This window comes from Ctenopharyngodon idella, chromosome 21 (genome assembly GCF_019924925.1).
Source record: "Ctenopharyngodon idella isolate HZGC_01 chromosome 21, HZGC01, whole genome shotgun sequence".
NCBI lineage: Eukaryota > Metazoa > Chordata > Actinopteri > Cypriniformes > Xenocyprididae > Ctenopharyngodon > Ctenopharyngodon idella.
In genome coordinates this window covers 20,791,275-20,806,699 of record NC_067240.1, presented here as the reverse complement: position 1 = coordinate 20,806,699, position 15,425 = coordinate 20,791,275, and the positions used below count along the sequence as shown (strand labels likewise).

Genomic DNA, 15,425 nt, shown 5'->3' with positions numbered 1-15,425 from the left:
CATTTTTAATACAGATATAGTATGTTAAAAGCACATTTTAGTTCATATTCACAGTCTCTCAAAATAGCACAGTTGAGTACACTTAGCTACTAGTACTAAAGAAGAATTTGTAGTATATTAAGTACAAAATTAGTGTGCGAAAATAGAGCACTTTAAGTACATTATGGAAGTGTACTTTTTTCACCTGGGTGGTGGAGTACCCGAATTCCTGTCAGCGCCATGTCTGCCACACATCATGAGCCTGAGCCTGCCACCTGGGTTGTCTTGGAGTTGAACTGCATTGCCCAGCTCATCCCAAAGCCAGGAGCGGACCATTGCCTCATAGATCTGTGGTCCATGGATCCAGTTCCTTCCCGAGTCCCCACCCTCGAGGCAATGCCCTCTCTGCTGGTCTCGTCCGGCTGTCTAGATGCTCTGGATCTGTCCGGAGACCTTCCTCTTCTGATGTTCCTACCCAACTTTCTGGTCACATCTCTTCCACTGGTTATGTCCAGTCCCCTGGATTTATCAGCTCAACTGGTGTCGTCCTGCTCCTCTAATCTGCCCCCGCCGCTAACCCCGTATGGCTCTTCGGCTCCGTCTGTGGCTTCCCGACCACCAGCTTGGCATGAGGTTGAGTCCCTGGCTTCACTTCGTACCTCCATGCCCATGTCTTCACCATGACCTGTCAGCTTGGCTTTCTGTTCCCTCATCTCCGCCATAGTCCATCAGCCTTAGGACTCCTCCAGGCTCCCTCGTCCCTCCGGCTCAGCCTCAGTCATTTGTCGCTCTGCCTCCACTACAGACTTCCAAGTCTCCGGCTGCGCCTCGACCCTCCACCCCTTCGGCTCTACCAGGCTTATTCTTCCCTCCGGCTTCCACATTGTCATCACCCCCTCCATTGTCTCCCCGGTCTGCCAAGCCCTCCTCGGTCCCACACTCAGAAAAAAGGTATATCGTTTGTCAATGAGGCAGTACCCTAAGGTACAAAAGTAAAAAGGTACTAATATGTACTTTAAAAAAACTAATATGTACCTTTAAGGTACTGATATGTACCATTTAGGGGTAAGTAAGGTACAAAGATGTACCTTTTCACTTTTGTACCTTATACTGCCCCAGAGACAGCGCCATACCTTTTTTTCAGAGAGTGCATGAGTCAAAAGCTCCACCTTGGGCTTCCGGGCCATGGATGTCTCCCTGCAAATGGCCTCTCTGCTGCACCTGTTTCTCCACACACCCTGGTTCCAACTTCGTCAGTCTGTCCCAGGGTTCTACCTGGGCATTTAGCCAAAGCTTCACCCTGGCTCCTCCAGCCGTCAGTTCCACCGTGGTGTCTCTTTCCACCGACTCCTCCTCATCCCTGTCCATCACCAGGTCCACGCCCTCCTCCAAAGCACCCTCCTTCCACACTCAAATTATGGTGTGAGGACACGCCTTCTGGGAGAGGGAGTACAGTCACAGTTATGGACTCTTATTTTGATGTTTTGTTTTGTTACCCTTAGTTCCTGTTTCCCTGCTCTGTTTAGTTTAGTTTTCCTTGGTTTCTGATTATGTCACATTTGTTTCTATGGTTATTTATAATGATCAGCTGTGATCTTCTTAGTATTTAAGTTCTGAGTTTTGTTCTGTTCCTCGTCCGGTATTGTCTTGTGTTTATTTATACAAGCTGTTACGCTGCCTTGCGCTGTTTACTCCTATGATTCCTGGATAATTGTGTTTCATTTGATTAAAGGACTATAGTTAATACTTTCTTCTGCTCATCCTTACCGAGTACATTACATCAGGTGGGAGCAAAGAAAATGACTCCTCATCAGACAGGATGGAGGCCCCTTTGGAAATCCACCACTTTAATGAATGTACCTCAATGAGCCTCTCATTAAGGTCTCATAATCTTCATTAAGCCACATCTGGAGCAAACGGCCTGTAGGAAGGGTATAATGTTTCTAAAAGACAGAAATGGCAATCTAGACTTATTGAACTATTATCCACATCAAAATCCCAATAGTCTAATTTCCAAAAGGTTAGATAATTGCTTAGGTAATTATCACAAATACAATTGCTGTGGTAAGAATGTGTCAAGAATATAAATTTAGGCTCCAATATTTATTATATTATTCTAGTGCCACAAACTACTATTTCAGCACACTCTCATGGCAATTCATAACTATTATGTTTTGCCAAATTGGTGGCAAATTCGTATAAGTTCGTACAATCTCATTCATACATTTTCGTATGATCTGCTTATGCCCCACTAAGGGTTGGACCATCATGTTATTTTTTTTTCTTAAAAATCATACACATTTGTTTAAATCAAATTGTATGGATTCATACGAAATGGCCAACTTGTAAAAAGTTGACTTTTAGGGCTGAAAATAATGTAGTTGACTACCATAAGGTTTATTTTTCCTCTCTTAGTGGATACTTTCTTACCAAACTTTGTAAAATTACTAAACTAAAACTAAATAAAAGTGTTACAGTACTGTATAGCAGCACCAAGGTTATGGGTTCGATTCCCAGGAAATGCATGAACTTGAATGCCATGTAAATCATTTTGGCTAAAAGTATCTGCCCAATGCATAAATGTAAAGGTGGCAGTAAGTAATGCATAAAATATGATCAAAAGGTTGGGTTTCAGGATCTCAAAGTTTAGAGAAAATTGTGAGAAAACAGAAAAAAAAAAAACATTTATTGAGCGGCAGTTCTCTGGATGTAAATGGCCAAATTAATGAGAGAGGTCAGAGGAAAATGACCAGACTTGTTCAAGCAGACAGGAAGGCGACAGTAACTGACATAAACATGCACCACAATAGTGCTATGAATATGAAGACCTTTAAACACTGAATATGTCAAACCTTGAATTGGATGGGCTACAACAGCAAAAGATCATGCTGGGTTCAACTTCTGTCAGCTAAGAACAGGAAACTGAGGGGACACAGACTTACCAAAATGTTGGAAAATGGTCACCATTGAAATGCCTGTTATAAAGTACAGGTAATCTCATGATGGTTCTACTAACATCATCCCCAAATACTATGATTTCCTTGTGAGGGACCCCCTTCCAACAACATAAAGGAACCTATGTATTTTCATGTATAAACCCTTTTATAATTATAATCTGTTCTTTTATAATTAAAACCGGATCTAGGCAACCAGAACCAGTTCTGGTCTAGTATATACTGACAGCATTCTGGACCAGTGTGCACTGGAGTCCTGATCTGAAGTGTCATGCAAAATAATTCCCAGAAGATGAAAACAGAAATAGCGGAAACGCTTGGATGTGCTTGAGGGGATGTATGGCAGATGCTGTAAGGCTGACGAGGAAATAGTCGCTGTCGTCTTGCTGTTATTGTTGTTTTCTTTGTTTTGCCGAGCTTGATGCAGCAGGACAAGGCTGCTGTCGTAATGTGGTCTACAGAGGAGAGATGGTCATCTAGGATGACGACAATGTTTTAATTGGGCTGAAGGCAGCTTTTGTGACCTTCAAACAATAAGAGAGATTTGGCTAGAAACATTTGGAAGAAGAAAAGCTTAGTCAGTCACCATTAAACATCATGTGATAAGTAGACATTATTGCATCAGATACAAAAAAGTACCTGACCCAGACGACGATGTGCTGCTATTCAGCACAATTCAATAGTTCAGGCAGCATGATGTGATGCGTAGAACATTACAAATGATTAATTTGTCACCACAAGACCACTGAAGATGAGATGTTTATTATAAATCCATGTAAATGTCAGTCTTGAAAATGCCTTGTGCTCAGCCAATTGTGTGCTACAAACTAACTTAACAAAAAATACTTCCAAACAGGTACAATATAAGATGCAATTTACTCTTGCTGTGTACAAACTTGATTATCTAATAAGCCACACAGTGTACATTGAACACAGAATCCTTATAGGAACTAAGCTTGCTTTTTTTAATAAACAGTAGTTTACTGAACAAATTGTGTCTCTGTCTTTAAATGAATTCAATTATAATTAAAAGTTTCTTAAGGATAAAAAAAATCTCTGCTAATGCTGTAAATTATATAGGGAGCACTTACTTGCACATTACTATAATAATAAAGGTTCAGAGCCCAAACTATTAGCCTAAATTCAGTTGCTATTTATTTTTATATATAATAATCAACACTCAAATAACAAATTGTATGCAAATTGTAAACTGCACATAAGACAGTTTTTGCATTAACTTTTAAATCTAATTAAAAAAATTGTTTTTACTCCAATTAGTTGTTGAAATATAATGTAATTATTTACACAGTGGCTGTCATTTTCATGACAGATTTATTTAAACATACATCTCATCAAGACATCACTAACAAGTTAAGTAAGGAATAATTGACGACGGGCCGTTGAATTCTTAGAAAATAATGCACACCCAAGGTGGTAATACCGTTACACCTCGGCTGTGCATAATTTTCTATGAATTCAACGGCCTGGAGTCAATTATTCCACTTATACTACAGTTACCACACCCCAATACACTGTTCCGATGTTGTATTTCAAGACATTTGTCAGGTTTTTGTCTTTAAAACACTCTTGTGTGTGGGACTACGCATCTCATCCCAAGCCTCCATTAGTAATTCCAAAACATAATTTCAGAACTAGTAACAGCCTTGATAGCAGAATAATACAGTTGATACAGTTACTAATGCAGCTGAGAGAGAGAGAGAGAGAGAGAGAGAGAGAGAGAGAGAGAGAATAAGCATATGTGAATTAGCCTACCTGAGTCTGTGCGTCTCTCACGGCAGTTGTGTCTCTACTAATAGCGAAACTATAAGTTATAAGTACCTCAAGAACTGCACAGTTATTACCTTGCTGGTGAGAAATGTCATGTAGCTTTTAAGTTGCTAAACTATTTTACTGTAAAATGTTTCCGTACGAGTGTGTGTCCATACTATACAGTACGTGTGTATGTTTGAAAGAGAGAGAGAGAGAGCGGGAAAGAGTATGCACTTCCAAGATACAATAAAACGTATTTTGTGGCAAAAACCATGACAATAATTTGTCATTTTTATCCTATTGTTTACTATATTTATTTGCTTGGTCAGTGTCGTTGTGGGTTTTGTTTCCTTTCCACTCCACACTGCCGCTAAAATGAGCCATCTAAACAGAGATCTGTCATGCCACATCAAAGAACGATCTGTCACGTCACATTAAAGAAAGTCAAAACGGCATTTATTATTTGAATTTCATGATTAAATTGACAGAATTTGAAAGATGACACTTTGATTCTTATCGAAAGTAACAAAACGCAGAGCTTATTGCGATTAATGGTGGTTAGGCTACAACGCTGTATTCGTTGTGTAGATCCAATGGGCCAGGGCTGGGTGGGGCAACAGGGGGCGGGACGTGTTCCATGAGAGTATCGCGGTTCGTACCGTGGGTGGTGTATCGTGGTTTTTCAGTTCGGTTTGAATATCATTACACCCCTAATAGATCAATATTAATTCTGATGGGATATCTCCACTAGATGATGATATGTGGAAAACAAGAAAGGTAAAAAAAATTACAGAAAATGTCTAAGAGGAGAGTAGATTAAAGGGGCATGTAGTTGCGAACATTTTCTCCAAATGTCAAAAGATATATTATGTTTAATAGAATTCTGTGGTGGAAAAGATGGTGATGGAAATGACATTTTGAACATTATTGGAATAAAATGACTGCTCTACCTACATTTTTGTAAAACTCCAAAAATGTACAATTCAATACAGTTTCCAGACGAGAGGGGATTAATGGGGCATGTAGTTGTGCAGTGCTTGGTGAAGAGTTTGAGTATGTTCTCATCGCACACCATTTCAACTGAGGTCAGCAGTAAAGTTCTTAATGAGACTATAGGTGGTGGGTTGTGTCAGACCTGAATGAGAATGAGCTGCAGATGGCCACTTTGTTTTCAAAGTGGGTCATGAAATACTCAGTGGTAAGTGTAAATGGTGGAGAAGACTAGAGATGGAATGAAAAGGCATAAAACAGTTTGCACAGATTGAAGATATTGAAAGTGTTGTGTAATGGAAGGCCAATGTCTTCAATTGTCTGGAAAAAAAATCACAGCTCAGGATGTAGCACTTTGGGCGAATTGGTTTTTTCCCACATGTAGTTTTGTTCTGTCACAATAGAGGATGTCAGAAAGCAAAAGGCTGGAAGAAACGTGACAGGATTGCTTTGAGACTACAGGGCAGAGGTTCACATCAAGTGTTGATAAGAGGGTGGAATTCAGAGTGGACGGGTCAATATTTGAAGAGATAGAAAGACTGGATGGAGGAAAGTGAGGCCATTTACTCAGCCTAATGTCATTCCAAACCTGCATGACATTATTTTTTCTGCAGAACACAAAAGAATGGGTCTGAATTATAAATTTGAATTAGCCCCAGTATGGGCCCTAAATGTGTTTGTCTTTACTGGGGCTAATTCAACACATTCTTATGCCCAACTCGTCACATATAGACCCTTGGTTAGGACCCCTTGGCATCACTTTTTAACACACAGCGTACCCCTTTAGCAAATGTGCAGGGTACTCTATTGCTTTCAGTTGTTTCCCTTATACATCAGAGCAAGACACGTTTAAATATTTACATGCATTTGTAAAAGTAGACATTTTTATAAATATTTGCACTTTCATAGATATTTTTGAGCACCTAAACCCACCCTTATCCTAAACCTATCACTTCTCAACAATATAAAACACATAACAGGCTGCTTTGAGACTACAGTGGGATCTAATTGGGCAGGATCATTTTTAGCGAACCTAAAACCTTATGTTCCACCTTATGTTATTCAAATGAACTGTTTTAATCAAACCAAACATACCAAGTGTGAACACACCCTAAAATGAACTCTGGTGGGATTGCCCTGTTAGTGCGGTTAATTTGAATATGTGTGAATGCTATAGTACCATCCGAACCTTGTGCGATTCGAATGAAATATGAACACAACATGGACCAAAAAAATGTAAATGAATCAAAAACAAGACATGATGTCACAAGATGCGACCGTAAAAAGGACAGAATTCTCAAGCATACCTGTTTTTTCTTGTCATAGTTGCAATGTTGCTCATCACAGTTGGGTACAGGCATCAGAACCTCACAGCAGATCTTAGTTTGTGTGTGTAAGGGAGGGATTCTTGCCACTGTTTTGAATCCTTTACACATTTTATAAGCTCTTCACGAGTTCTTACAGTAGCTGGTCAAAATACCATCATATGTAGGCTATGCTATGCACATAAACGAGCGCATTTAGCCCAGCATGCAGCATTGTTTTGGAAGTTCGGTAAGTTCTGTTGTGAAATATACTTCATAAAAGCCTACCAATCAGGTTGTGAACATATCCCTATGACTTTAAGTTCGGTATCTTTAGGTTCAGTGTTAAAAAAGCCAATGTGAATGCTAAGAGGAACTGGTGTTAGATTTTGCTGTATTTGGTCGAGCAGTCGTTTGGGTGGCTCGCCAATGTATTAGATTTCTCTAATACATAAAATAACTAAGCTTGACCAGAGTTCTTGTGGGGAGAAGAATTTATTGAAGGTAGTAGTGTAGCACAGTTCTTCAGCATCGATGTCAACGTGTCGGCCTTCAAAAGATCTTAACCCAAAGTTCTGTCTGTGGGACAGAACTTTATACATGAAGACAAAAGGGCTACAAACAATAAAAAACTGTTAGGACCTCCCACAAGAGATTGATCTACCCTGCAATCTACTCTGAGCAATGCTGTTTCTTTGTCATTCACACCCATCAGTTTCTGTGGGGCATACATCTGTATGGGCCATTTGGTTCACACCTTTACAGACACAGAGTTGATTGCATCTGAGGCACAGTCACAGTGTAAATGCATCTAACTAAAGATAATGAAAATACACATAATCTTTCACAGGACTAAATGACTTTTTTTTTTTTTTTTTGGTCCGGACCAAATGAACCAAGCGCTTCACAGTTAAATTTACAGTAAAAAAAAAAAAACGTATTTCATTAACTGATATAATGTTAACATACCAACCTACTAATATCTGTTTTGTATCTTTGTAATACACTGAAAACCACCAATAACAGGTGGTGATGAGAAAGTCACATGATGAATCAAAGCTCATTACAAGCAGCTTTTTCACAAGCTAAGACGGTGTAAGAAAAATGATGAGGACGTTGAAGATCTTGATGAAAAAGTTTATTGCAGTGTAGCAGTGGCAAAGTACATGTAGCACCTTGGGTTCATCAGGCTTTTATCCTGTTTACAGGTTACCACTCTTCATGTAAATGTAGTTTCTCATGTTTTACCAGCTGTGGTCTGTATGTTATTAAGTTGTGACACCTCATTTTCTGAGATGGTTCTCTGTGTCCCACACTCATTCCCACACCCATTCCCATTCTACAATTGATGACCATTTGCTCAGGATGTGATCAACCCAAATGGTACATAAACAATATTCCAGTTGACTTTCTTATTCTCTATGATAATTAAGCCATTTTGGGGATGAGCTCATTCTAAAATACAAACCCGATTCCAAAAAAGTTGGGACACTGTACAAATTGTGAATAAAAAAGGAATGCAATAATTTACAAATCTCTTAAACTTATATTTTATTCACAATAGAATATAGATAACATATCAAATGTTGAAAGTGAGACGTTTTGAAATGTCATGCCAAATATTGGCTCATTTTGGATTTCATGAGAGCTACACATTCCAAAAAAGTTGGGACAGGTAGCAATAAGAGGCCGGAAAAGTTAAATGTACATATAAGGAACAGCTGGAGGACCAATTTGCAACTTATTAGGTCAATTGGCAACATGATTGGGTATAAAAATAGCCTCTCAGAGTGGCAGTGTATCTCAGAAGTCAAGATGGGCAGAGGATCACCAATTCCCCCAATGCTGCGGCGAAAAATAGTGGAGCAATATCAGAAAGGAGTTTCTCAGAGAAAAAATTGCAAAGAGTTTGAAGTTATCATCATCTACAGTGCATAATATCATCCAAAGATTCAGAGAATCTGGAACAATCTCTGTGCGTAAGGGTCAAGGCCGGAAAACCATACTGGATGCCCGTGATCTTCGGGCCCTTAGACGGCTCTGCATCACATACAGGAATGCTACTGTAATGGAAATCACAACATGGGCTCAGGAATACTTCCAGAAAATTTTGTCGGTGAACAATCCACCGTGCCATTCGCCGTTGCCGGCTAAAACTCTATAGGTCAAAAAATAAGCCATATCTAAACATGATCCAGAAGCACAGGCATTTTCTCTGGGCCAAGGCTCATTTAAAATGGACTGTGGCAAAGTGGAAAACTGTTCTGTGGTCAGACGAATCAAAATTTGAAGTTCTTTTTGGAAAACTGGGACGCCATGTCATCCGGACTAAAGAGGACAAGGACAACCCAAGTTGTTATCAGCGCTCAGTTCAGAAGCCTGCATCTCTGATGGTATGGGGTTGCATGAGTGCGTGTGGCATGGGCAGCTTACACATCTGGAAAGGCACCATCAATGCTGAAAGGTATATCCAAGTTCTAGAACAACATATGCTCCCATCCAGACGTCGTCTCTTTCAGGGAAGACCTTGCATTTTCCAACATGACGATGCCAGACCACATACTGCATCAATTACAACATCATGGCTGCGTAGAAGAAGGATCCGGGTACTGAAATGGCCAGCCTGCAGTCCAGATCTTTCACCCATAGAAAACATTTGGCGCATCATAAAGAGGAAGATGCGACAAAGAAGACCTAAGACAGTTGAGCAACTAGAAGCCTGTATTAGACAAGAATGGGACAACATTCCAATTCCTAAACTTTAACAACTTGTCTCCTCAGTCCCCAGACGTTTGCAGACTGTTATAAAAAGAGGGGATGCCACACAGTGGTAAACATGGCCTTGTCCCAACTTTTTTGAGATGTGTTGATGCCATGAAATTTAAAATCAACATATTTTTCCTTTAAAATGATACATTTTCTCAGTTTAAACATTTGATATGTCATCTATGTTGTATTCTAAATAAAATATTGAAATTTGAAACTTCCACATCATTGCATTCCTTTTTTATTCACAATTTGTACAGTGTCCCAACTTTTTTGGAATCGGGTTTGTATACTTTGGAGTGGAATCTGGGTTGAGGCAGACTACAGTTTCTTACAACGGTAAATACTAATATATAAATGGTGCACAGTGTCATTCACACAAACACAAAACACCATCATGGTAACACACGACAAGTAATGCAATAAACATTATTTAACATGTTACGAGTTTACAGATGTTAAATGGAATGAACGCAACATTTAGGTGAGATGCAACTGTTGCGGTGTGAGGAAGAACAGGCCAGACAACAAGGGTTGCAAAAATAACCCGATCTTTATTGACACGGGTGGGCAAATGGACAATACAAGAGAAACAAACTCAAAAGAAAGAAAAGAAACGAGGGTGTCGCCAAACAAAAGAAATAATCAAAACAAAACCCCATTAACTAGCGCCCACACCCCTAAACTAACTACCAAAAATAAAATGTAGAAACAAAACCGAAAACTTCGGCGTATACGACGCCTTAACCAAACTTACTACATAAATAACCAAAAGTACAATGGAGGCGAACACCCCCCACACTAACTAACATAAATCACTAACTAACAAATCGAGCCGTCATTCACTACAAATGTCAAGAAGGTTGAGATTAACACCGAGTAGGGCTGTACATAACAAAGGGATCATTATTTCCCAATCAAGACCGAATCAAGTGGTTAACTTCACACCAGCATACGAATGCGCACATACAATGAATACGTGAAACTTGTATCACGCTCTAACTTCATCAGATTCACTATTACACGAATGCATCAAACAACTCACAGAGTACTGTCTCAGTAAACCACAGACTAAGTGAACGGCTCAAAGACACGTAGATTGGCTGAGTGCTTCTGGCTCGACAAAGGTGAGTGAGGTCCGAAGCCCAAACGCTCACTGCAGATGGAACGCCGCCAAAAGCCCTTTAAACAATCAGCAACCCGCAGATTGGCAGAACGCTGGTCGTGACGTCAGAGCGTCATGACATCACGATGATTGCTGGTCTTCCGGTCCAATAAGATCCACCTAAAACAACTCGATGGATAGATAACATGAGGGAGGAAACAAAATACAATACAAAACATACATGGAACATAACAAACAACAATACATGTAACATAAAACCCTAATGTACATAAATTATTAAAACAAGAAGAAACAGTTATTTCAATGAAAATACAGAAAATGTGAAGAGGGGTTCAAGTGTTGTTTTGGAATTTTTTTTTTTTTTTTTTAAATGTTCTTCAAAACATCTTTTATGTTCTAAAAAAGAAATGATGACAGAATTGTCAGTTTTGGCTGAACTATCCCTTTAAGTAATGTATAGAAAAGTGAGCATGACCAACTTTTTTGTTCATTTTCTTGAATTTGCTGCATTTGAAAAAGAAAGAAAGAAGTGAAAGTAAGTATTTTAGAGAAAATAGTTAAGATTTCTTTGCTCAGCATTTAAAGGCCCACTGAAGAGTGTTGGAACGCGTAGCATTATTCAATGTGTTGACGTAATTTCAACTGAAACAGGAAGACAGGGCGATATATTGAACAGCCCCGCCCCTTTTTAAAAAAAAATAGCCCATAGCGTTTCGTTTAGGTTAAAGCTCAGCCAGAGCCGTTAGACTCTGTAAGACCTGTTTCCTAGTTCCCTATTTTCTATATAGTGCACTATGTGCCATTCACCATGTAGAAACTAGTAAATGTGTGAGCAAGTGACCGATTTCAGACACAGCTTCAGCGTCTGTAAGAGTGTAGGAGGAGGCGGGACTTCAGATTCTAGAGAGCATTTGATTGGACCGAAGATTTGATGAGAAGCTGAAGTGTGATGTGATGTCATGAAAATCCGTGATCCATTTTAGCGGATGTGAGACTGTAAGTTTTGAATGCTTATATTTCCGAAATGCAAATTTTGTCATTGTTTTGGAACACACCAGCTTATTCATAACATTAAGGCTAACATATTCATACTAAAAGCTAAAAAACTTTCAGGGGGACTTTAACTTAAAACAGTAGTCGAAGCCCTGGAATCACAACTGGATTGCACATTAACATTGGTTTTTACATGTATTCCAGGTCTATTAAAATATTAGACTGGGTGCATTTTTATTCAATTAATTGGACCTGATAACAGCCACATAAAGACCTCACAAGTTTTTTTTTTTTTTTTTCTTCCAATGTTTAAGGATTGGATTATTCACTCATCCATAAGCGCCCTGTATGCCTCACATATATTCTTTAAATGTTTTGTTAAAGAGAGAGTGCAAGATGGAGTCTCCTGTCATCTCACAGCACTGCTAACGTCTCAAATAGAGACAACCAGATTGAGTTGTAAAGAGAGAAAATGTGCCAAATCTACAAAGCACTCAGGAACAATGCAAGTTCTTTGCAGTCTTATCAGTGCTCAGCAAAATCCATCCCTTTCTCGCTATTTGCAACTCTAGTAGCGTAGGCGTGCTATTCCTTTTTAATTAGTCACACTTGGCTTTAAAGTGGTTCTCCCTGAGGGAGAGGTTTTGTGCAACTGTATCAGCTACAAGGGGAAACTTTAGCAGAGGGAATATTTTTTTCAGGCTATGCACCAATGTTTTCTGAGGTCTTTATTGCTCCTCTTAATTGACAGGAGACACAATTTAATGACACATTTTTTGCCGCTGTGCAAAAGCAGAAGTGGGACAGCATGGATTGGGTTAATCAGAAATAACACTTAAAGGATTAGTTCACTACAGAATTAAAATGTCCTGATAATTTACTCACCCCCATGTTATACAAGATGTTTATGTCTTTCTTTCTTCAGTTGAAAGGAAATTATAGTTTTTGAGGAAAACATTCCAGAATTTTTCTCCATATAGTGGACTTCAACAGGATACAACGGATTGAAGGTCCAAATTGCAGTTTCATTGCAGCTTCAAAGGGCTCTACATGATCCCAGTTGAGAAATAAAGGTCTTATAGTGAAATGGTCTGTAATTTTCTAAAAAAAAAAAAAAAAAAAAAAAATATATATATATATATATATATATATATATACTTTTTAACCACAAATGCTTGTCTTGCACTAGCTTTGTGATGCGCCACGCAGTACATAATCACATTGGAGAGTGGGTGGAAGTACCGAGCAAGTATTTACAAAGCGAACGTGCAAAGACTAAGTCAAACGCCCTTTACAAAAAAAAAAAAAAAAAAAAAAACAACGTCAGATGATTTTGAAGTGAGATGGAGTTTTTCGCCCTACCACGGTACTTCCGCCTACGTCATGCGTGACCTTTCCAACATGATTACGTAATGCGTGGCACATTGCAGAGCAGTGCAAGATGAGCATTTGTGGTTAAAAAGTATAGATTTTTTATTTATGTTTTTATAAAATTACCAATCATTTCGCTAGATAAGACCCTTATTCCTCGGCTGGGATCATGTAGAGACTTTTGAAGCTGCACTGAAACTGCGATTTGGAACCCGTTGTACCCCACTGAAGTCCACTATATGGAGAAAAATCCTGGAATGTTTTTTTCCAAAACCTTAATTTCTTTTTGACTGAACAAAAGAAAAAGACATAAACATCTTGGATGACATGGGCGTGAGTAAATTATCAGGAAATTTTAATTATGAAGTGAACTAATCCTTTAACTTGAAATCATTAATAACAGTAGGCCTGTATTAATAATATACTGATATTATTAATGAACGGATGTTCATTTAACTGTCAGGACTTTTGGCCCTGGGAACTTAAAAATAAACTCTTAAAACACACCTTTCAAACTCTCACTAGTTTATTTCATTTGTCCATTAACAATGTCCAACACACATGCATCACAGAAGAATTTTGTGATTTTATATCAGTTAAAGATATTTTAAACTCTTTTGTCTTGCTATGTCTTATTTCATAGCTGGTGTTTTATGTATCCTAAATACACAATTAAATCATATTTTCACACATAATTTGACAAAATTTTTCACAATTCATATTTGAAGAGTTTTCTTCACACATCACATTTATCTCAATGTGCTTCATGGGCACTGTGGTCTTCTTGGTAACCAAATACACTAACTTTATTAGGAGCAAAAGTGTTAATATGGCTTGGAAATGATGCCCTAACTGGTATAGCTTTATTTATTTATTTTTTTTATGTGACCTTTATATAACATAAAAGAAGAATGGTGAAATCTTTTAGTTAAGCGAACTAAAAAACGTATAATGATAATCAACCACTGGGACATATAAATATATTAATTGACACAGTTTTAGTTTCTGTGTCTGGTCACGTTAATGCTTATGGTGTGTATTAATGACGTTAACGACAGTTGAGCTAAAAAATAAAGGCATCTAAAAGTTACGGTTGGTGGTCAGTTTGTGTGTAAGTTTTTGGCCAACGTTTTCCACTTCTGATGTCAATTCTAGAGAGAAATTACTATTGTAGTAATTAAATATTTGCTTATTTATCACTAAAGCTCACTCTATTTTGCTGTCTGTCCAAAATCAGTTTTGTGAGGTCTCTTTGTGTGCAAGTGATGCCTGCAAAATCATTGCCTGATAAGGCAGCGAGGCAACAAGTCAGCTGCCTAAGTTTTCAGACGCAGCCCTAGTGTTTGTCAGTTTCTGTGATTTGTGGTAAATGCTGCTCTCTTTTGTTTTCTAGTGCCCTCTCGAAAACATAGCGCCTCCCACTGGAGACTCCAGAACATTGCCCAGGAATCTGTTGAAAGCTCTGACGAGGAGTTTTTTGATGCCAGGGGTGAGTTGATCTTGTTCTTGATTGTTATTTATTAGTGGAAAGTGCTGGTCTTTCAAGGACTTGAATTTTAAAAACTCACTTGGAAGGCATTTTAAAGACCCCCTGTGGTGAAAGTCAAGTTTTTAATGTTATTTATATGTCTATGTGGTGTTTTTAATATGCTTTAAAGCAAACCATGTGCAAATTCATCAGTCAACACCATTGCTGAATGATTTTTCCTTAAAACTGCAGTGTACCAAAGACAGTCTGGTATGGACAGTCCACTGTTTCCTGCTGTCATAAACAAACAACGTGCGGGTCAGGACTTTTGCCTGCAGCAAATGCTTTCTTGCTCTGTTAACACCTCTAAGAATAGACAGAAAAAAATGGGTACATATCGCAATATACCGGGTGAATTATATATATTACGATGTTATGAAAGATGAAATATAGCCTTTCTCCACTGACTTTCTATGATGTTCAAAGCGTTAAGGCAGCTGTCTGATTCTGAGATGGTGAAAAGGAACATGGTTTGTGTAACATTAGCATCACATTATTAGCTGTTTGATAATGTAGCTGTTATGTGTATCAGTATCAATAGCTGTTGTGTGTCCGAAATTATAAAGAGCGATACACAAAACGCATTACCATTCTGATACATTGACTTGTATACAACCCTGAATAATTTGCTCTTCCTCTTCTTC

General features: G+C 38.5%; 1 protein-coding gene across 2 annotated transcripts in view; it reads left to right on the top strand.

Annotated features, from left to right (window-relative positions):
• Positions 1-15,425, top strand: part of plrdgb (PITP-less RdgB-like protein) — a 102,566-nt gene that overhangs the window by 15,553 nt on the left and 71,588 nt on the right. For both annotated transcript variants that reach the window (XR_007927028.1, XM_051876601.1), the window contains exon 2: positions 14,647-14,742. Coding sequence is in view for 1 of the 2 variants with exons in the window: in XM_051876601.1 (XP_051732561.1) it covers positions 14,647-14,742 (96 nt within the window). In the remaining variant the exon portion in view is untranslated. The remainder of the gene's footprint in view (positions 1-14,646; positions 14,743-15,425) is intronic.